A 24013-nucleotide genomic window follows, 5' to 3' on the forward strand; every position below is an offset into this window, starting at 1 on the left:
GGCGCCCTTCCCATCTGTGCGCTTCGAAATCCTCGGCGCCCTAAAACTTGGGACCAATGCCCGGAGGGGACAAGGGTGTACCTACTTTCGCGGTGCGTTCGCGCGAGATACATCTGAGGGGATCTCAACCTCGGCTCACTCAAGTTCGCACTTCAAACTCGCGAGAGCGCCGGAGTCAGATAGCTTAAACCCTTGTCGCCCAGCTCTTCTCCCATTCATCGACGCGGATGATGAGCCACACGGCGGCCGACCACTAACAATCACCGCACGGGGAAAGATAGCCGCGCGGGTGGAGGGAGGAAGGGAGGGAAGGTTGACATTTGTTGGGATGTGAAGTTGGCGCCGGGGAGTTCTACGCCGCTGCTCGCCTAAGCCCCCTGAGAGACGTGTGCCACCGACCCCCACCCCCCCTCTCGCAAATAGTTCGGCAGAAAGAGGCAGAGGACGATGGTTAGCGGTGGCGATGACGAGGGAGGAGGAGGGGAGGAGTGAGGAGAGGAGGAGGAGCAAGGAAGAGGAGGAGAAGCGGGCAAACAAAGTTTTCGTTTGGATGGCAGGGCGGCCGCGACGCTGAAAGGGGTGTTTGTGTCCTGTGTGGAAACCGTTCCGTGGAAAGGGTCGGCAAAAGAGGCTCCCAAAGCTTTCTCCCCTTTCCCCACTCGTCAGCCCCGACGCTTCTCCGCCCCCCCCCCACTGCCCCGGCCCACTGGACCGCGGGGGGACCGCCGGATGTTTGCGCCCGTTGCGTGTGCTTAAGGATCCGTGGTTCATCCGGCGTTCGAGTGCGACAATCAAATAGTTCAATTGAGCGACGGATAATTGGTTTTGTGACTGGGAAAGCAAGGGAAGGGACCTTGCATTTTGTTTTTTCCTTTCATCTGGATGGATTTAAAGAAGAAGCAAAAAGGATTTTTGATCCCTTGACAAGGTATGTAGGGCGTGAAATTTATTGGGTGTCGGGTGTCAATTTAGCAATAAATGTCTGGTAATCAAATAAACAAAAGAAATCATGTGAATATATTATTTTTCCGCTGATTTTTCCCCCTTCGAAGAAAGTATACATATAGCCATATACAATGTTTGTTACTTTTTTCATGAGACATAAGGCACGGTATCAGTGTATTGTATAATTGTTTTAAGGGTGCTGCAAAATCTTCCAAGTAAAATTTCTGAGGTGCTGTTCCTTTGTGAGTCCACGAAAAAATCAATAAAGTAGAATTATCTACTTGAGTGAGGAGCCGTTATAGCAGCAAGCAATTTCATTTGAATTATTGTATTAATATATATATACGAATTTGTTTTATACAGACATGATCCGCTATTCCTTTCAGTACTATTTATCAGGCAGCATAATAACTTAGATTATTTATGTTCACCTTAGATGTACACTTATTAAATGAACGAAATAATTTTGAAATATTTTGCCTTCAAATTTTTACTGCAAGTAATTTAACCCTGGAAAGAAAACCTGTAATAGATGCGCCAAAATCGATAAGTGAAGGAAGAACTTGAAAAATAGGAAGCGATTTCTACTTACAATTTATTATTACTTGTATATTTCTAATAAATTTCGATTAACGAACAGTTAAGTGACCGCTTTCGGTCAATAGGAACCGTATGTATGTGTACTTAAGCAACATTAAGCGTAAATGGCCAAATCATGTAAAGAGCGCCCATTGGAAATAGCCTTATAATGGTGTGATTATATGACCGATGGAACGTGACCTGAACCGGTACACCAAACGCAAAGGTCAAGAGTTCTCAGGGGCGAATGGAAATGCAATTCAGCTTCGTTTCAACGCATAAACTTTCATTTTGACGTAAACATTCCTTGATAAATTGTAATTTCACGCTTTCGCAATTTTCGTTTAAATCCTAACAATGCATTTGGTTTACAGTATGAGATCACTACGCGCATGAGATAACATGAACGGTTGTAAGGGAGCCAGGCAGTTGTTTACGAAATTAACCGTGCGCTCTCAGTTTCCAAAATCAGAATCGGCCGACGCCCATTTCCATTTCCAGTTGAGTGCTCAACAGCTTTTAGCTATATGGCAATCCATTCGATTGAAATCTGGTCTCGTCATTTGTCTTCGGCTATTCTTCCTGAATTTTGGGATGGGTTGTTCATTAATTCACTTAATGATGGGGAATACAGCAGAGCCGACGGGAGGACTCAGCCCGTGGATTTGAGTGAGAATTCAATTCACGGGTGTCAGTCACGGCATCTGATATGATTAACGGTTTCACTATGCACTAGAAATTAATCCCTCTCATTAATACTTCTGCAGTGCTTTAAAGTATCTTTACGGCCATACATTCGCTTAATTTCCAAGCCGGCACAACGAAAAAAATATATTCACGTAGTGATGACGTTATCAAATGCCGATGCACCCTTGTAGCTAGGTGGAGAAGAGTGAATAAACGTTTAGCATTCTTACGTGGCAGTGTTTGTTAATGCGAATAAAGATAAAAAGAATTCCGCACATAATTATAAAAATATTAAATCCACTAAAACCACTAAGCTTTCCAGTAACGGAAAATTGTAGTTTGATCAGATTTGGACTTCATAGATAAAGAAAAAAATGCTAATTTCCTACTACAGAAAGGAAATATGAATGTTAAAATTAAAAGTTTAATATTCATCGCATGTCTTTCTATTTCATTTCACCAAAAGAACAGTTTTAACATATAATACGGTACCATTGCTCTCTCAAACAGAGAATAATTATGACAGTTCATTATGTAGTATTTCGGATCTGTAAACTTCCATAAAAAGGGATAAGAACTAATTTTAAGAATTATTAACTTTAATTATTATTGATACATAGTTTTATTAGTCTCGTATCTTAAATCTACTGTAAATTTGTCGCAAAAAGTGAATTGATTTTTAAGTATAATTAAGGTAATTATATTAACAAAAAATAAGTTATAGCAAATAGATATTGTGTACCTTAAAATTTGGTCATTGATTGTTTTAAAATTGAAGTAAACTCTCCCATCAGGAAATCATTCTGAAAATGCATGAGTAAATTAATACAATCTGCGTTAAAGTATGTTTCTTCAATTCTCAGAAAAATCTTAGAATTTCATCCTTTCAAAATTTTAAATAATTTACGTTTTTTGATATTTCCAGCTATCAAAGGTTTCTTTATTTTTACTTCTCCAAATTTTGCCTAAGCACAGAGCTTCTGTACCGAACTGCATGATTTTGGAATTGTCCAACTATGCAATAACTACTAACGTAGGGCATTAACCATCATGAAAAATAGTACGCAAGGAATAAGTTTGGGAAGAAAAAAATCTTAAGCCCATTGATCCCACAACTTAAACAATAAAATCATCAAGGAAAGTTATATACTAACATCAGCCGAGCTCTAAGAACCGTTCACCGCAGGATGTGTTTCATTCATATACTCGAACGACGGATATTTTACAGCTAGAAAAATGATGATTCTTTATTCAAAATATTTTAAATGCATAATGTCTTCCCTTGGAGCTTATAATAATGATCATCGATAACTAATGTGCAATTTACGACCAGGAGACCAAGCTCATTGTTTTAATGCGGCGCCCAAAAAAAGATTTAAGGGATTAAAGATTTCATTATATCATTGGAGGAGAAAATATTTGTTTAAAAATAATACTTGGATATTGGTTCTAGTTGACTACAATACCGAAATCCGATCATTTCCAAAGCAGACGAACCGCTAACACAGCGTATTTTAACTAAAGTGGAAAGAGAAAATATGGATTATCGATGAGCTCACCAAACCTTCTACCGCGTTGGTTGATTTGTCTGTCGCAATGCTAACCGTCCAATATTTGATGTAGTTGTATATTTAGGACTGCCGTCTTCGCCAAGGTTTTCTTGTGTCAGATACTGTAATTATTTTGAAGCGGTCTGAAGCCTTTTTATCAACTAAATTTTTAGTGAAAAAGCTATTTTAAATAATATTATCATGCTTACACTTATGATTCCTCATCATTGCCTTGAAAATGGAATCAGATCCCTTTAAGCGACAAATTTCGTAAGTGGAAGGTGATGAATTGAGACTTGATTTGAGGAGTCGTGGCAGTCATAGTACAGCAAAGTAATATATATATATATATATATATATATATATATATATATATATATATATATATATGTATTCATGAGGTCTAACCTGAAGACATCCTCAGAGAAGAGAAGGCCAAAAGCTCAAACTTTCTAAAATGTGTCCTTTTACGTGCTATTTCTTTTATTTTTATGTTTTGCTGTGCCCAAATGTCATATATGTATATATATATATATATATATATATATATATATATATATATATATATACACACGCACACATATTCACCAATTATTTCTGTACACATATTCAAACAAGATAAACCACCAAATGGCGAACAAACATTCATTCACATTGATATACGAGGGTCATCCGGAAAGTAGTACCCGTTCGTGAAATAAAGACACAAAAGTAAATATTAACAAACATAAAAAATTTTATTTGAAAGAGGATACTTTAAACTACTTCTCAACATAATCTCCAAGCAAATTAAGGCATTTGTCATAACGTGTGACAAGTTTCTGTATTCCTGCTGCATAGTCCTTCGCCGCCAGCTCATTGAGATACGCGAGGGACCCATCTTGCACAAATTTTTGCATAATGCAGATGGTGTTTAACAATTTCATGAACAATTGTTCGAGAAACATTGGGAAAATGCTCACAGATGTCATCAATTGTGACGCGCCGATCGTTCCTCACGAATTCGTCAACTGAGCTCACCAGTTGGTCTGTAATGACAGACGGTCTCCCCGAACGCTCATCGTCGTGTGTGTTCCCCCTCCCCATGTTGAAGTTGCGACACCACCGCCGAACAGACGACTCGTCCATTACATTGTCTCCATACACCTCCTTTAATTGGCGATGAATATCACATGGGCGAACGTTTCTTGCATTGAAGAATTTAATCACTGCCCTCACTTCACAACTGGCGGCGTTCTCAATTTTTTTAAACATTGTAAACAATCACAGAAACAACACAGGCAATGCTAGCGTCACGCAACTTGGCTCAGAGAAGGCAGACAAGCCACTGAAGCTATCTGACCTCGTCCAGCGGCTACTCGCGTCGTCAGCACTTCATGCGGCACGAACGGGTACTACTTTCCGGATGACCCTCGTAGATATAAGGAATAGGGAGAAAAACACATAAAAGTAAATTACGATCCGGTCTCCCCCATTTTGCCGATGCTTATCGTGGTAGTTTTTAGGGGAGGCAACCGATAGGCAAGGCCGTTTGCGCAATTACAGATGAATGGGAAAGTAGGAATGGTGGCGAGAAATCCGGCGTCAGCATTAGCCTGTTCTAAACGAAAGGCGCCAAGGGGTCTGCCGTTTAACTTCCCATCTGACGGACGGCGAACTCACTCAAAAGGCTCCCCATAAAGCACCTCAAGAAGGGATCGGAATACCACTGAAAAATATCTGCCGTCTCTATGATTCGAACCCAATCCCTCTCGGTGGGAAGACAGTTTAATACATTTTCCTTATATATATATATATATATATATATATATATATATATATATATATATATATATATATATATATATATACAAACACTCGCATATGAACATCCTACCACCACAGTTATCAATGCGAAGGATGGTATTTAAGGTGAGGGTAGAGCTCACCGTGTTCTAAGCCCAACGGCGGACATTGGGCTGGCTGAAAATCATCCACAAGTGCAATATTTTTAACCAAACCTTTCAGGCAGGGGTTTTGAGGTTGCATGGTCCAAAAATGTTAACGAAATTATATAAACTAAATTTTGAATCTAAAATGGCGGAAATTAGCATGATATTTCATTTTTTCGACCAAAATTTGTTAATTTGTCGTGGAGTTTTTGAGTTTGCGGGATACGAATATGCTGATTTTGAATTTCACACGACACGGCGTGTGAAATGCACACATAAGGGGGCCAATTGGTTTCCCTGTGTCACCCACATTTTCCCAGTAAGATCTGGTACCCGAAAAACTACACAAAGGCTAAAGCGGAGGGTGCATAGAGGGGATTCCGAGAATTGAACCCGGGCTCACCAGTACACTACACAGGCCTCTACCTTGCACTACATGTATATTCTCTTCATTTATTTGATTAATTTTCGTTATTTGAGTACTTTTTTACTTACAAAACTATACATATTATATTTAGAATTATTCAATAATATGTATTATACATGCACTCTAACACAAGATTAAGATTAAACGTAATTAACATCTAAATAAAACATTCATAAACATGTTGTTAACCCCTTCTGTAAAAAAAGTTACATAAATACGTAGAGCTAAATTCTTTTTTTTTTAATTATAAACATACAAATGCAAACTTTTGCATCAGCATATCGTTTATTGGCAAATGTCGCATGGCGATAGACCAGTAGTACAGCCATGAATCTGTACATTTTATTAATTCATTTTTCAGTGTCAGGACACTTTCAGTGGGCATTTGTATGAAAACTCTGACCGAGTTCGCGATGTCACTTCATTCTTTCACCCACCCGGCTAGTAGGACTAAGCACATATCACTCTAATCGATCCAGAGTTACCGAAGGGAATTCCATTCCATCTTGATGATGCAATATGCAATAACGTTCGACGAGCACCTTTTACAGAATTGAGTTCTCCCAGAAATATGAGGGCAAAAAAGAATATTAATAAACGAAACAAAAATTCGGAGCAGTAAACGATTTTTTTCGTTTGCACATGCGAACGCCATTGTTCTTTTTTTCATTACGAACCAGCTCGATGAAACCATCATGAATTTAGCGTTATTTACGCTTCCGTTTCAGGTGGCGATGACCATGAGTTCAACAAAACGAGAGAGCCGAAACTGAGAACAATTACGGACTCCACGTTGGACAAAGGGCAGCTAATTTAGACCTCTCCCCTCACCCCCGGGTCATCGCCTGGACCGCGCGCTCGTAAAAGAGATCTCCCGGAGCGGACCGAAGTGACGGCGGACTTCCCATCATCGCAGCTCCCAGCCCCGGCCATCGTCACGCCACTGCACAAACAAACGGCGCCCACTTGCATCGCCGTCACAGTCGGGATGCACATCTAGCAGCAGCGCCCAAAACCGTGCGAGCAGCCGCGGGTGTCGGAGCGGATGGGGAAGGGGAGGAGAACGGCCGCATTAGTTTTGTCGTTCTCTCGAATTCAGCCGCTCCGGGCAAGTTATGCATACCTGGGAAAGCTGAATCCCACTCCCGGGCACGGGGACGCTTCGACCCTCAGGAGCGACGAGACCATTTGGCTTGCGCCCACACGATAAAAAGTCCGGATCCCGCTCCTCAGCGCAAATAAGCTGCCGACTCCCACACAAACGCGGGGCAGAAATACGGTGTTATTCTTCATTTCGCCCTATATCTCTGTTTCGCGTCCTTTCTCTCTTTCTCTCTCTCATTCTCTGACTAAACACATACTCCCTACACCATTTGAACAGCGATTACTCCCCTCACGGTTAAATATGTACGTATGCATGCGCGCGGGTGCGAATCCTGTTGGAACTCATGCCATGGGAGATACGTACTTGAAATTTTATTTTTTTCTGTACGTCCTCGGCCATTCATAGACGTGACGAACTCATCGAGAGCTCATCTCCTCCCACACAAAAGTACAGTCCTTTAAGGATAAAAAGCCAACCTCGAAATTTCTCGTAAATAAAATTTAAAAATCTCCGACGCACCATATATCTCCCGCGCAGTCCTGCAAGTGAAGTGGGAAGTGTTGGAGCTGACTCTTGGAAAGATGGATACTTGAAAAAGGAAGAGTAGGAGGAAAAAAAAACATAATATATTTAGAGTATAGGAGAGGAACAAGACCGTGATAGCCCTAGAGGATAGTGACAAATCGCCCTGACGAATACATAAGTCAGGGGAGTCAAAAGGATCAAACCGTCCTTTCGCTCCCACTCTCTCGACCCTCAAAACAATCCACGAAACCTTCCCCTCCGACCATTCAACAAATTCCACACCCTAGGGATTTCCCCATCCCTTAACGCCAGCCCCTGTCACGCGATTCCCTCTGCCCAGACGGAAATTCACACTATTTTTTGCGTAGTTGCTGTCATATTTACCGTTGTAATCTTTTTCTTTTTTGCAAGAACTCCCTCAGTTTACCTCTTCCACCCTTCTTCACTTTCGTTCCACTTTTGTTTGTTTTCTCCCCTCGTTGCTCCCTCCCTCTAACCAATCCACTTTCCAGGGATAAGTGCCGAAGTGGATGCAAAGAAAGGAGGGGGCGTAGGAGTGGGACGTCGGGAGAGAAAAAAAGGAGGCGGAAGGTTCGGAGGATGAGCGCGGGAGGATTGCAAAAGGCGAGGTGATGGGGAAGAGTGAGTGAGAGTGAGTGAGTGGTGAGGGGGACAAACGGAAAATAGTCGACGATAAAAAGTGCTCGGTGGGCCAGCTCCCCCAAGTTCCAATTTACCCTTCCCCTCCCCTTCTCCACCATCGCCTTCCTCCGCCGTGAACTCACTGAATATCCATCTTCGCCCGTCCTCCCCTCCATCCCCGACTATTCCCTCACCTTGCATTCACTTCTTCCCAGTTCGTGTTTTTCCGGACGGGACGTCGACGAGGACGAGCTAAACGAGTGGAGGCGATGGGTTTGAGCCGCGGAGCCGGCGGGTGCAGCGGTGGGAGCAGGGGAGGAAGGATGAGCGCGGCGGCTTGCACCTGCGGCTTGGCGGTGTTCGCTGCGGCCTGTACCCTTGCCTTTGGCACCGTTGTCCAAGGTAAGCGAGCAACGCCCCCGATTACCCCGCTCGAACCTTTATATCCTCTCCGCTCGATCGTCTCTCGGCGATGAATGAATGTCCTCGCCACCTCACCCACACTTCCGCAGCCTTTAAGTGACGGTCGCGTTCTCCCTTTGCCGAGGGGAGGTTGGTGGTCGTCTATGGCGAGGGATCAAAGAGTATCTCTCACATGAGAGAATTTCGGCGACAACCGTACGTATACCACCCATGCACTGAACCTGGAGTCCACCACAAGTGTGCGGCAGAGTGTTCCATAATTAAGGAGCTTTGAAGGAATGACGCTAATAACATTACTTATCGTCAAATTCCTCTTATTTCAAATAACTTATCGTTCATATCGAGGACATCTCTCTGAGATATTGAATGCAAGAAAAAATATGACCCAAAGAGTCACGAAAAGGTATGATTAATCCTAAATAAACCCAATCTTGCTCTTCCTTTTTGTTCTTGTCGTTCAGAGTAATTCGAGGAAAACTCCAGTAGTTATGCTTTAATTGGTCGGTAAATATGTTCCATAAACAGATAATTTTCAGTCATGAATATTTTGACAACATTACTTAGAGGGAATTTCAAAATAATCCACTGCCAATATGGGATGAATATGACATCAGATGAATCCTTTAAAGGTGAAAATTACATTCATTTGTTAAGTATTCTATTACAACTGATTTGACATGAATAGACTTATAATTATTGAAAAAAAATCAACGTTTAGCAAGAATAAATGGATTTTACATTGAAAATTATTATACCCTTTTTATCTCAACTAATCCATTGGTATATTGTCAATAAAAATATCTGCAAAAAATAATCTCAGCAGTGCCTTTCGGGTAAATTTTTGTGGAATTAATTAATTTATGAAGGAATCTCTGATATGCTAATCCACAGAAATCTGTAAGGACGAAATATTATGCGCAGTATGCTTACACACTCACACATATATATAGACATACACATATATATATATATATATACACACATATATATACATATATATATATATACATACATACACACGGTACATACATAAGTGTGTCAGCCACTATACCGGTGTACACATTCGTTTTAAAGAAGAAACATTTACAGCGATGAAAGAGAATTTAAATTCTTTGCAGGGAACCTCAGGCTCCTACTTCTATAAATTAAAAACAAATAATGCTCTCAATTATTTTGAGGTAAAAAAAGTCCAAAATCAACCAAAATAATTGTATTTATTAAATTTTCCATTGACATCTCCACCTCCAAAAGATAATTCAAATTGAAATCATTGAAGTCTTTTTATGCTACGTGTTTGAAAATGAAAATTTACCACGATCCACTTCTTTTTCTAAAAATTAAAAGTGAATGAATGAATAAATGAGGTAATGAATGTTGAATAAATCGAATTTCAACCGATAATTTGAGCAAATACTTCCGAATAAATGTAAATGCAAGACCCTTGGTTTAAATTGGACAAGAGGACCGAAAAATAAATTTTCTTTGATTATAGAATTTTTTTATTTCACTTATTTAATATTCATTCGGCCTCATCAAGTGAATATCGATCATCCAGTGGCGTTAGTCAGCCCCTATCTGAGTGAAAATGGAATTATGTCGAGAAATATTCTAATTCGAGGACGATAAGCACAAAACGTCGCCATTATTTTAATTACCTCACATTTACAGAATGCTGACGGAAATATTATAATAACTAAAAGACTTTAAGAAAGGTGAACAAAATATTCCGTTCATGTTGCCGGAACTCCATAAGGAAAAAAAAACCAAGGCGATCCAAGACCTCGCGTCGTACTTGCGTCTATTTTCTCCAGAACCCACCAAGGTTTTAGCTCAATTGGGTGGATACAAAAATCTTCGCAATCATTAGACCTTGATTGAAAATATATCGTCTTTCAGGTTGCCATGAATTTAATGACCAACAACTCTTCTTTCTCTCTAAATTTCTTTCACTTTCAGAAGTAAAGACAGCTTCAATTAATTAAATTTTTCTCCAAGAAGCCATTCAATACTGTTAATATAAGCTTCCTTCTCCACCTTCCCTGCGAAATTGGTAATGTCGAACGTTTTTCATCGGGTTTCTCACCATACTCAGGAGTTTTTAGAGCTATTTTAGATGCCGTCATTATTTGGTAGTTTTAATCCTGAGATATATAAAAAATATAATTCTTCAGGAAAAACGGAGATATGATCAAATTACATAACGTAAATAAGAATGTTTTTTTTAATTAACAACCAATTAGTCTTTACTCGAACATATTTTTCAAGAGCGTAGCTTTAATTTCATCTTTACTCAGTCCATACTTAATAACCTTTGAAGGAGAATGCCTTTGGCGGTTAGTGAAAACCCTTATCTCAAATTTTTCCATCTCCCGCACACCTAGGGAAAAATTTCATTTTCATAAATAGTATGAGTAACCTTTATTTTACTTAATGCACAATCGTGAAGTATATTTTCACATTCCCAATGTAATTTGCATGTTGTAGCTTCATAAACGTTATTAAAATTGAATTTGATGAAACACAGTGGGCAATATGCAGTACTTTACTAATGTTAATCATTTTAGTTCAACTAGATAATAGATCACACTTTCGCGATTTTTCTTTCATCTCGGGACTGCCAAGCAATTAAACTTGCACGAAAATCACTAATTTAATCCTTTCATTCTCCATCTTTTTTTTAACTTCATCATTACATAATCGCCTTTCATTCAAATGGGATTAAATTTTAATCAGAGTGTTGTTTTTTTTGGAGTTCTCGCTCACAGTGACGAACTTATGACCTTGAACTTGGGTGAGAAAGAGCTGAAGCTCCGGATAAAATGCTGCCCAAAGGAAAACATATTATAATTTGCATGAATCAAGCAATCTTTTTCGTTTTTATAATCTATTCAGTACAATTATTTTAAACTCAATTGAAACTCAAAGATAATTCTATGGCATCCTGAATTAAAACTGGATGTCGAAAAAAATAAAAATATACCCAGTTCTGTAATCTCCACTGTATACAACCTCAAATCTGTGGTAACAGCTCTGGTTATACACATCCTTTTCAATATGTGCATTTGGAGGATGCGCTTAGTTGCTGACCCCTTTTGAAGGAACCAATAACCCCGGTGTGCATTTACCATCTCACGTTGAGGCAGTTAAACGATGAGTTATTCGAATCACAAGAAAATCCGTTTGTCCACTTTAAACTCATATTTTAATTAAAGTAAAATTATTTTACCACATTAAACTCATCATTGTAATGAAATCAACTGAATCAACGACACAGGTTCGGTTTGCCTAAGGACTATGGATATAGAATTTACTCTACGTTTTACTTAATATTCCTTTCTAATGGCACCACCAATCAGATTTAAAATATTAATCCAAATTTAACGTTAATAATGACCAAAGGAGACTCTATTTTCATTGTTAACACTAAAAAATGTGAAAAGGGTGTCAGTATTCATCTGAAGTGAAGTAAATTACTTCCGTTAGTTGAATAAAATAGATATGATGACATTGCCTTTCATAGTAATAACTCAAATTCTATACCGGTTTGAATCTCCGAGTGATAATGAGGTTTCTTCAATTCTTTCCCGAATCGCCGCGAACTTATTAACCTGGCGCATAATGGAATTTGTAGCGATTCCCCAACCTCGACGACCCCAGTTGGAAGCAATGCGCGGGAAAATTGATCACAATATTCAATGTGACTCCCAAACGGTATCGAATCACTCCGACAGCCGCTATGCAATCGAAATTCCATTCGGATAATTGGACAGCAGCGTAATTACAATCCGCATAATCGGAATTCTGGTTATTTGGATTCCCAAGGGAGAAGGAAAATATGAGGAAGTCATCTTTCAGGATCCTTTTTTTCAAGCCAGGGAAATTACTCTCGCCTATGCATAAATCTACCGATGTGGGTGCAACGGGAAACAGAAATATTTGCTGGACGCAAAGATGTGAAATAAGGGACTGAACTCGGAGGCCAAAGATAACATCGCTACGATAAGATAGCAAAGAAAGGTTAGGACTTTCTAAACAGCTATTGTTTATAGTGATTACCGGCACGCAGAAAAAAATCCCAGGAATTTCGTTTTGAAGCCAACCATTCGATTGAAGATATAACGTTGATCTTTACATAACATTGATATTTAATCAATCACAAATCATATTCATTTATCTTCAGTATCTTGATGATTCAAGTACCACAATAGTGTAGAACGGGAAAAAACAGCATTAATATCACGGGGTACAGTAGTTTATCGACCCTTCAACGCATTTTTATTTTTTTAAAGTATGTATATGTGTATCTATCGTGTGTGTGTGTGTGTGTGTGTATATATATATATATATATATATATATATATATATATATATATATCCTGTATATAAGGAAAAGGAAGACATGAAGGACAAACATGAGATTAATGGGGGTTATAAGGGTGCCAGGGTGCATAGTCCAACCAGAAAAAAGTGCCCTTGATCAGGATAGCTAGACCGATACTGTGACCGTTAAGCCAACACGTGATGCATATTTTTCGCTAAAGTCCACGAAATTTCATGCAACCAAGTTACCCGATTCTTTGACTAAAGGTTGGCGTTCGGGAGCTATTTCATGCACCGCCAGGGAATCGACGAACCCACAAGATGGAAGTATAGCATAGAAATTGTTATACACTGTCATAAACAGTAGGAAAAGGGTGTTTAAAGCCACCCATAGCCAGAAGAAGTCAAATGAGTTATGTTCCCTGAAAATACATTCCAACACGAAAACCCACCAAACGGCAAAAGCATATTTACACGGATACAGATAAATGGAAAAGGGAAGAAAATACATAAACCGAGCAAACACAAGGTTAGAGGGGAAGAAGATTCGCGGGGGTTTTAAAAAATGGGTTAGAAATGAACTCAAAAAAAGATTTTTGAAGCAGCAGCCACCACACATACTGATCCATCTGCCGATGCGCAAAGAAAGGGAAGGTTATGCTCTGAAAATGTTCCAAAGAGCGAGTACGCGACCAAAAGGACTCATATGATCAAGATTATTTCGGGCCCAGTGAAACCATGTTGAAATAGACTAAAGAATTTGTGACAGAATAGGAATAGTACGTGGAAGTAGTTGATATTCACGAAGGTATGTAGAACGAACTGACAAAAGACAAAAGAAAAAGACTATTAATTGAACAAGATTGTCTTCCGATCATAAAAAGGGAAACAAATGAAAACATTTTCAAAAAGATTTTTTAACAGAATGTAGGAGGAGAATTATACCGTTTGCGAATGATATTATACCGTTTGCAGTTTGTTTCTGCTCCACCATTATTCCTCTCCTTATATATGCGAATATAAATAAACGTATTCTGACTTAATGATTTAAAAATCTTAGTACCATACTTTCAGAGTAACTTTGTGACAATTTAATGTTTTTTTTCATATTTGCAATGCATGAATCCGTTTTGTTCCTCCGGCGGAAAAAAAAGAGAAAAGATGAAATAAAATCCTTCTACACCAAAAAATGAGTTACAAAAGTAACTCCAGCGGTATCAGGGATTACTTCCAGCCTTGTTTTGCATGAAAACCACGAAATATCAAAGATACAGTTTTTTGAAACCGTGCCTACATTTATGCTTTCTGGTCTAACTAAATTTTGTTTTTTTTATTCGTTCAGAATGCGGTTGCTATACCCGAATTTGAGGCTGCTAAGTTTATACGCCACAAGTTAACGCAATAAGCCAAGCCTTGTATTCCCCATCTACTAAATGCTAAGAAAAACTCTAACACCTGTGGTAATCAAACAGTTTCATCTACTTTTCCTCTCGTAAAAATAACTATAGTAACCTAAGGCACATCTTCCTCTACCAATGCATTTGTCTTTTACAGGACTGATTTTGTAGAGAAATTTTTCAGAAGGGTGGTATGAAAAATTTTACGAGAACTCTCTCCCCTCTCGCCTCGCCACGATAAACAGTATTCCTTGGCTATAGGGTGAAAACGGAGCTATTAAACGAACCTTGGACACCCACAACGTACCCATCCGCTAGGGATCCCTCCTATGTATCAAGGACGCAGATAGATATTTCCCCGAGCCTTCACTTGCCGAACGCCCCGCGACGGTCCAGTCCTCTTCCGCAGAGCACCGTGCCGCACCTCTGCAAACAACTCGCCCTCATATCTCTGCCAACCAGTCTCCCTTAACCGCACCATCCGCCTCCTTTTTCCATCCCCAAAATCCATATGAAACCTTTCCACGTCCACTCCTGCACCACATTAGGTTGTCACCGGGTTGACTCTCCTCTCTATCTATCTCTTCCCAACATCCAACCCGCCCCCCCACGAAGAATCAAAGCAAACATTCGCATGAAATCGCGTCCATCCTCCGCAGTTTACAAGGCTATGCTATTAATGCTGTCTCCGTACGCATGAGCATTTGCATACATCATCCCTCCCTCCCTTTTGGGCTTCCTTCTCTTCCCCCCTAGTCCGTCTCTCTCCCTCCCTCCCACCGTAACCTTAGACCCATCGACCCCTTCCGACGCACCTGCCTCCTGTTCTCCGTCCCCTAGCATCCTATCTCCCCATACTCTCCTCTGCAATCCCTTTCCCGGTCACTCTCTTCGCTCCTGTATTTCCACCCGCACGACGCGTCTGCTTGGTTCTTATCGGTTCCATCGACCAGGGGCAGAGTGCTGTCTTGCGTATTTCAGTTGGCTTTCGAGCTCAAATGCAGAAATGGTTGAGCGTAGGGGAGGGGAGAGGGGGCGGGTGTGAGTGATTCACGCCCCACACTCAGGGGTTGGGGTAAGGGTGTCTCAATGTTTTGCTTAAATTCCCACAATGAGCCACTCCCTCCCCCGAATATCACTACCGCCAACCCACCGGCGTGTCGTCAACCCGAAATGTGATATGTGAGAGGGTGGATCGCTTCGCACTCTATCTCTTCGGGTGCTGTAAATTATGCATTCAGGGAATTAATTCGGACGGAGGGTAGTTATTTTCCCTCAGAAGCTTGAAGACTAAGCAAATTAATCATCCCGCACACCAGCATACCTAAGACAATCTTAGCAAGATTTGAATCCAATGCCTTCCGACAAGTAGGTGGAGCTTCACATTGTAGATTTAGTTGTTAATTTCAGAAGCAATAATTATTATATTGCACAATTTAAGACATCGAAGAAATAATCACTTCAAGTGAAATATTGGAAAATGGATAGACAATTGTCATCAATAAATTGAAGGCAGTACGTAATAGAAGGTGCAAGCGCAAGCTAGAACAGCTTTGTTCACAATTTTGCACCCTATATGATTTGATTTTTCGAATGATAGTCGCTCCATTTACAATAACCATGGAAGAGGTTAACGTATTCCTAAACATGTTTAATTTTAATTGGTTCGTCCAATAATTTCGTGTATTTCCCTAATGGATACATCCTAAAACCAGTGTGATAAAAAACATTTTACCACACTCCTTCAACCGATGTAAGAACTCGAAGCACTTGTTGAAAATTAGGTCAAATTATGGTTGAAAGATATCAACTTGTATATTGTATACCATTTTTATGACTTTAAGTATTCCTTACAGTAAAGATACATTTCCTTTCTCGTATTTTTTTTATTTTAAAACGCTTAAGTTAAATTAAATCAGAGAAATCACATTTTAACTAACTTAATGTTATACATTACGCAAATTTATCACACTCGAATCTTATTAATTTATTTCTTCGACCGAAAAATTGCCAAATTATCGCCTGAAGTCAGAAAACTATAGGAGAAGCTTCTCTATGCAAACAAATATTAAAATATTTATTTGACTTTGAGTAAAAATAAACCGATACTTTCCCATCGCTTAAGAGAGTAAAGTATACGATACTTTAATGAAAAATAAATGACAAGAAACTCTGGGTCAAAGGATCACGTTTTCATTAGAGTTATAAAGGTGATCGAGAGAGAAAAGAAAACCTAATTTGTGTGCAACACGGTGTAATTTTCCATCCATCTCTTCGATGACAAAGTGACAAACTTAAAATGACAAAGGAACACGAGCACGTTTTTCTCTCTTTATACTGCTGAGCTAAGAACTTTAGAATATAAGACGAGGATACTGAAACTGCAACTCAATTTTACAGGGAACAATGGATCGTTTCGCACGGAAAAACTGTAGCGGAGGAACCTTTTCTTTTGCTAGGAAAAAATTCCATCCCAAGAGGGAGGAGGAAATGGAACCTGGTAAGTAGCTTCAACCAAGCGGCGCAACAGACTTCACTCGTCGACGGAAAAAAATAAATGAAGGAGAGGACGACCTTTATTGGTGACGCGGCCTGAGAACAATAAAACTAGATGGCAGCACATATCAGAAATGTAACATATTTCTACCCGTGGTGAAAAAAAGAGGGAGACTGGAATGGATATCAGACGTGACCTCCCCTAAAAGGGCAAGGAGAGGACGAAAAGGAGAGGGGATTTAGGAGGGGCATGAGAAAATGGGGTGGGTGGGACATGGACGCAAAGGAGGGGAGTAATGGCTATATATGACGTGGAAGAAGTTCAGAGAAGGGAGATAAGAGATGGGGGAAGTGAAGATGGCGATACATCGACCTACCATTTAGGGGAAAGGGTGCTACATGGAAGTGGCATTTCGCTTGGTCACATTTTTCTATACAATCCTTCCTATTGCTATAAATGTCTCTGCTGTCGTAATTAAGGTAGTTTCAACGTTTTTGAATGGATCAATTTGAAAGATAGGGTCCTTTAGGAATAATGTACAGAAAAATATCGCACAGTTTATAGCATTTAACGCCTACCACGACAATATTTTTGAAAAATACCTTTAGTTTTACATTTGAACATTATATTGTCACTTTATCGGTCACTAAAACGTCTTCACCTTGTCTAAAGGTCGTCTAAAATCAAGTAATGATGAAAATAAGGTAATAAAAGAAGATGGGTACTTTAAAAGATACAGTTTTAATGTCTTTAAGATAAAACCAGCCTTTGCTGCAAGATATTTGATCAGTAATATGGGTACGAGTATTAGGCTGAGTGAATTATTTACGTGTCATCAGTGACACCTGTATATCCGAACACTGCTTTATTTATTTCAGTTTTTGCCCACAGCTAGATGTTTCACTCAAAATAAAGTTTACTGACTATGCAATAACTACTCATATTAAATGCACAGAGAAATTAAGAATGCAAACACCAGCGGTCATGATATAAAATTACTCCAGTACCTGTTGCCACTACTTTGGCCACGTCGAACAAAATTAAAATAAGACGCAGGCATATTTCTTCTATGTTACGTATAGATAACGATCTTTACTTTAAAAGTTTTATGAATAAAACTATTAAGAATAAGTACATATATGTATATGTATATATACATACATATGCATATATATACATACAAACATATATAGTATGTGTGTGTGTGTATATATATATATATATATATATATATATATATATATATATATATGTATATATATATATATATATATATATATATATATATATATATATATATATATACAGGTATATATATTGATGTAAAGTAGGATGCTGTGTTTTATTAAAATTATTTAATTAGTAATTATGTCCATCCAAAAATCTACCTTAACCGGTAGACTACCTAATAAATAATATATATATATATATATATATATATATATATATATATATATATATATATATATATATATATACATATAGATAGATAGAATCATGCATTATTATGAGCATAACCTTGAATATAATATTTCTGCGAGTATCAATAAAAAGCTAAAGTCACAGAAGGAATTTCAAAAAGTGGCTTCCATTGCTACTAGGAGAATCCAGAGGACGTACGAAAAGTGGTGATCAAGTTAACAGTCGTCCGACATTTCGGATTACAAGTTTCTTACGACTTTCAACGCCACTGGAGTAAGATCCATTCCTTTTAGCGCTTGCTGCTAAGCTCGCATCATTACTCCGATACCATCATCCCCCCCTCTTCGATTCTAATCATTGAGCAAAACATACACGGCTCCCTTGCCAGAAACGGGATTCGAAACCAAGATCGATGGGTTACAAACTGATGGGTGGACACATCCCCTAAGCTGTAGGGAGATGTGGGACGGGAAGCAGTTGGGGGAAGGTAAGGAGGGGTTTGCTTGGTGGGGAAATTTCCAGGGGAACGGTGGGCAGCGGATGAGGGGTGGATCCATTGAGGTTACAGTCAGGGAAAGGGGGTGAGACCTGGACCGTCCAAGCGATAAGGAAATCCTTCGAAGGGACGTCCCCCATGACATGTGAAAGCGAACCAACCGTGCCGTCCGTCCTCTCGGTGGGGGCTCCGTGAGCGACGCCACGAGCCCCCCGCTCCGTCCCTCTCTCCTTCCCCAACCCGCTTCTCTCCTAGTTCTTCCTCCGCCCACCAATACTCTAGCTACCGATTTCCTAGTGGCTTTTCACCTATCGCAATTTGAATGGAAGCGCATCGACGGGAAGGATGGTTTTGTCATTCATCAAAATCGGCCAAGGCACGGTGATGACTCTTTTCTTTGCCCGTCATCGACGTTTATGACGTGATTCTCCTCCACGATGAAGTTCGAAATCGCGGATTTTGAGATCCAGCTCCGCTGATTAGGCGGTACCGCCAGAAATCATGTTGGGTTGCACATTAGGAAGTTCAAAGAAAGATGAGAGCGCTCAACGTAATCAGTCACGTTGATCATGGGCGCAAGTTCTGATGATACTCAATTGCTCCACGGATTTTGCATCCCTCAATGATACACCAACCAAATTTTCCGAAAACTGTGACTAAACACAGTGGGCAAAAAGTTATTAAACCAAAAGAGGATCACCACGCATCATGCACAGCAATTAATTAACGAACTTTAAGCACTCCTTCACTTTATCGGGAATTATCCTCCCTTCAACAATTTCATCCCATACACGAATACGAAATTTAGTTACCATTAATAACAATTTTTGATGGAAATATTGGAAAGGGGAGAGACGCTAGCACGCCCAGCATGTGGTTCATAAACAAGGGGGAATTAACCTGTAGCGTACCGTTAGGAGAGTGGACTGGTGGAAAATGGATCGAGGAGGAGGGTGGGACGGTTGAGGCTAGATGATGATTGCTCCGTTCGTGAAGCCCACTACCGACCTGACCATATAGTCTTCCTTCCCCAACGTAAGCAAACAATGACTCATCACCGATGTGTTCGCTCAGTTTAGCCGCCGCACTCGATCATGAGATAACGTCAGCGAGACTGGGGTAGCGATATGTGTATGTTCTCAGCAGCAGAATATTTCGAAGAGTTCGACATCAGGCGACAGCTCAGCGTTGCACAGACACTCAAGCGGCAGACGCCGGGACTCGTTCTTTACCCTGTACCCACTCCACACTCTTTCTATTTCTACCGGCTTACCGCCTCGCATACATTCCCCTTAATGAAGTTTCGGCCGATGCCTTCTGCCCACGTGCTGGCTTTCCTTCGAGGTATTATTTGTTATTTTTTTCCTGTTCAAAACATAGATAATATCATGCTTATTAGTGGATAGTGTTTTTAGGCCATAATTACGCTCCCAGATGTGGGTATAGGGAATGAGTTTCGTGTCGATTACTTTACGTTAAACACGTATACACCAAAATATTTTCACTGCTCTCCGATCAAATCGACTTTCCTAGAGTTAAATATACTACTTTGTACGGACGTAACCATAAATTTCTGAATGATTTTAATTCCTTTTACAGCAATTATCTTACTTGGTTTCTTGGTAAAATATGCTTTTAAAGCATTTTGTCACTTCGACATTGTTTTTTGTCTCGGACAACTTTCTTCACGAAGATATTTGCTATCGTACGTCTCTGTCAAGAATTTAGAGTATTTCAGGGTTATAACGAAGTAACTGTAAGTTAAGTAAATAATTATTTAAACTTTTGAGAAAAAAATCTGTTCCTCTACATCTCGGGAAAACCCGTGGGCGTTATCATATTTCCCCTAAGGAGACGGAATTGCTTAGGAGTATTAAAAGTCAAAACAAACCAAAGAAACGCGTCATATATTTCTGTGATCACCAGATATCTCAATTCACAAACCTTGGGCCGCATCATATAGAGCGTTAAAGTTTATCAAAACTTCAAGTTAAACGAAAAAAATGATTGGTCACCGAGCAACAGCGCACGCCAACAAAATTCATACGTATTGTTGCATATACATAATTCCCATACAGTTAACTGCTCCTAATTTTATGATTAATCCAATTCAAAAAACCTTTTCTAAAATTATCCATGCAATACTTCACGCATAGCAGATGCTACTAACCAGCTAATTTGAATATTAGATGGAAGCAATTTCCCCATGAGTTTAACCTGCCAATCATCCCATATCAATCTATTATATTAAGTAATTGGAAGCCATATTTTTTTTAATTTAGCAGTTATTCTACAATTGGCATTCATTTTACGAGCTCGATAGTTAGCCGTTATATCATGATATTCAGAAGAAGTTTTAAAATGGTGTATGTACCAATAGTTCAGTCATTAGCGTCAGTCACAAGGATAGAACCCGTTCTTGCTAATATTTAGAGCACGAATTCGACATGTTCTCTTACCATTCTTAGATGAAATTACGAGGGATCTAATGAAAAAGTTTTGGGTCGGCTTCCCCCTGTCCCACCGCTCACTCGGCAAAACTATTACTTTCGAGCTATTTGACTGGCTCGCTCTTCTGTCTTCATGCAACGGCATGTGTTTTCGCATCCCCACGAACTTCAGGATTTCTCAGTCAAGTCACTTCAAAGCCTAATGGAATTACGATCCCTCGCAACTCTAATGAAACAACTTTGAAGCGGAAAACATTTCATGCCTACCGTGGGCGATAGAAATCAAACGATACGATCTCAATTAAGATATCTCCCGTGGTGACGCAAAGCTTCGAAACTCGAGCCCTTAAGCCTCAGTTCCGTAAAAGAGAATGAGGCAGAGATAATTTCTTTTCATCACGATCTTAGTAAATGATCAAAAAATATTAATCGCAAAGTAAATTTAAAAATCTTTAATTTAATGAAAACTAAAAAATAAGCAAATATAATAAATAGGGTAAACTGAGAAATTAAACGGGAAAATTTTTTTTAGTTTAACATTGATTGCTCAGATAACTACAAAAATTAGATTAAAAAGGAAATAAGAAAAAGCTGACTTTATCATAAATAAATGTATTATCATAATATATCTGTTTATTAAAAAGATATTTATTAACATAACTGATTAGGATTGAGAATTGATTACTAAAAATGGTAATCAGTGCTTCATTTATCATACGTTTACAAATAGATTTATTGACTTCGCAATTGATAAACAAAATTATTAAAGGGAAGAAGACTGCTGACATTACAAGCATCTGTGAAACAGCTCTAGTTGTGTTTAACGGAATGTATTATATACCTTCCATTGACTCCGGAGGCATTACACTAACTATCTAAAACTATTTTCTCACACATTTTTATGTAAAGACTGTTATGCGAATATCGAATCACCAAAATATTTTCCAATAATTGTCAATATTAAAATCACTAGTTTTCCTCATTCAAATGTGAATTTAAAAATAGCAATTAGTAACTCCCCCCTAAAATAAGTTTAGAATAGAAATAAAACTGAACAACCTTTTAAAATAAAGTGCATAAAAATCACAAATAAGTAATACCTGATTCAGTGTTATTCAACTCTTGAATGAATGAATATTTGAGAACTCTAAATTCTTTAAGTTCTTAAAAGCTCAATCATTTCAATTCTACATTCGGAAAGTTATTCATCCCTCCCTATGGAATAAGACCTGGGCGTTGTTGTAGGGTTTGTGCGTTCTGATGGCCCCTACAACTAAGTTGGCGGGATCAATCATAAATGTGCCCGCCAACAGGGGTGCACCATGCCAGGTTTCCCACGCCAGGTAGATCGAAGGACGGAAGCCAGATAAAAGGCAGTCCTCACAGATAGAGACTGCTGCGATGGCGTCTGACCCCGCTGGAAGGGGTCATTTGGGTGATGGTGATATGTTCAAGACATCAATGCTGAAGCCACCTGAAGTACGTAAATTCTCACGGCTTTATAATGAATACAATCAATACCATTAGTCCTGACAACTGTGGCATTCGGCCAATCGGACTGAGTCGTGCTCGGCAATGAGAGAGCAAGCCTTCCACGGTCGTCATCACACGAAATTCTTGCAAAGCAGAATTGCAGAATTGACAGCAGCAGCAGAAAAGAAAAAAAGAAGAGGACTTAATCAGTTGGAATGGGAAATTTAAATTTTAAGACGATATTGAGAACAAGGAAATTAGAAATATGAAGCGAGAGATGGAGAGAAAAAATATTCTACACTTTGAAATTTTTGCAATGCAATGCGTGTCAGCGGATTACTCCGTTAAAATGTACTGTCACGGCATATTTCGCAGTTTCTTTGAATTAGCTATTTTATGCTTAAAAAAACATAAACACAGTAACCAACCCGAAGGTAAGTTTGGTAAGTGATTGTAGAGTTCACCCAGTACTAAGGCCGACGGTGTGTGCAATTCACACATCAGGTTAGGGGGGCGGGTTCCTTTCCCTGTGCCGGTTTCCCAGGAAGATCTGGTACCCGAAAAATCACATAGCTTGGGTGGAGTTGCAGGTGCTCAGAGAGGCTTGTCCGGGGAATCGAACCCGGCCTTCCAGTCAGTACTCAAACGCTCTGCACCTGAACTGCCGTGATCCACCATTTCATGATGGAATCAGGAGATTACAAGTTTATGCAATGTCAAATGGAATCATAGCGGAGATTCGTGGAGCCATAATTATAGAGTTATATACAGCGGAAGGGAAGACAACCAGCAGGGCGTGGCAGCAGTACTGAACAAAAAATTAAGAAAAAACGTAGTAAAAATAGAAGAAGTGAGTGATAGAATATTATTAGCATAAATAAAATAAGTACCAAAGAACTTAGTCATTATTCAAGTATACAAGCCGATAAGTAATCATACGAAGACAGATACAGAAATGGTGATAGTCAACTAGAGGAATTAATTGTGAGTACCTTTGCGTGGAAACATTTGATAGTTATGAAGAGAGATATATTAAGTGGAGTTTAAATGAGGTTGGAACGAAACAAGGTTTGAGAACAAGGAAATACGATGGGGAGAAAGTAATAGAGTTCTGCATGAAACAGGGTTTAATGATAAGGAATAC

The 24013-nt window shown here is 39.3% G+C and overlaps 1 protein-coding gene across 1 annotated transcript in view; it reads left to right on the plus strand.

Annotated features, from left to right (window-relative positions):
- The first annotated feature begins 393 nt into the window (after positions 1–393).
- The window catches only part of LOC139692332 (alkaline phosphatase, tissue-nonspecific isozyme-like), a 185651-nt gene continuing 162031 nt past the window's right edge, over positions 394–24013 (plus strand). Inside the window, exons 1-2 of the mRNA XM_071590452.1 lie at positions 394–928; positions 6848–8793. Of these exons, the coding sequence (XP_071446553.1) occupies positions 8661–8793 (133 nt within the window). The 5' untranslated portion in view covers positions 394–928; positions 6848–8660. The remainder of the gene's footprint in view (positions 929–6847; positions 8794–24013) is intronic.

Source organism: Hetaerina americana, unplaced genomic scaffold, assembly GCF_022747635.1.
Source record: "Hetaerina americana unplaced genomic scaffold, ioHetAmer1.1.p SCAF_4, whole genome shotgun sequence".
NCBI classification, from domain to species: Eukaryota; Metazoa; Arthropoda; class Insecta; order Odonata; family Calopterygidae; genus Hetaerina; species Hetaerina americana.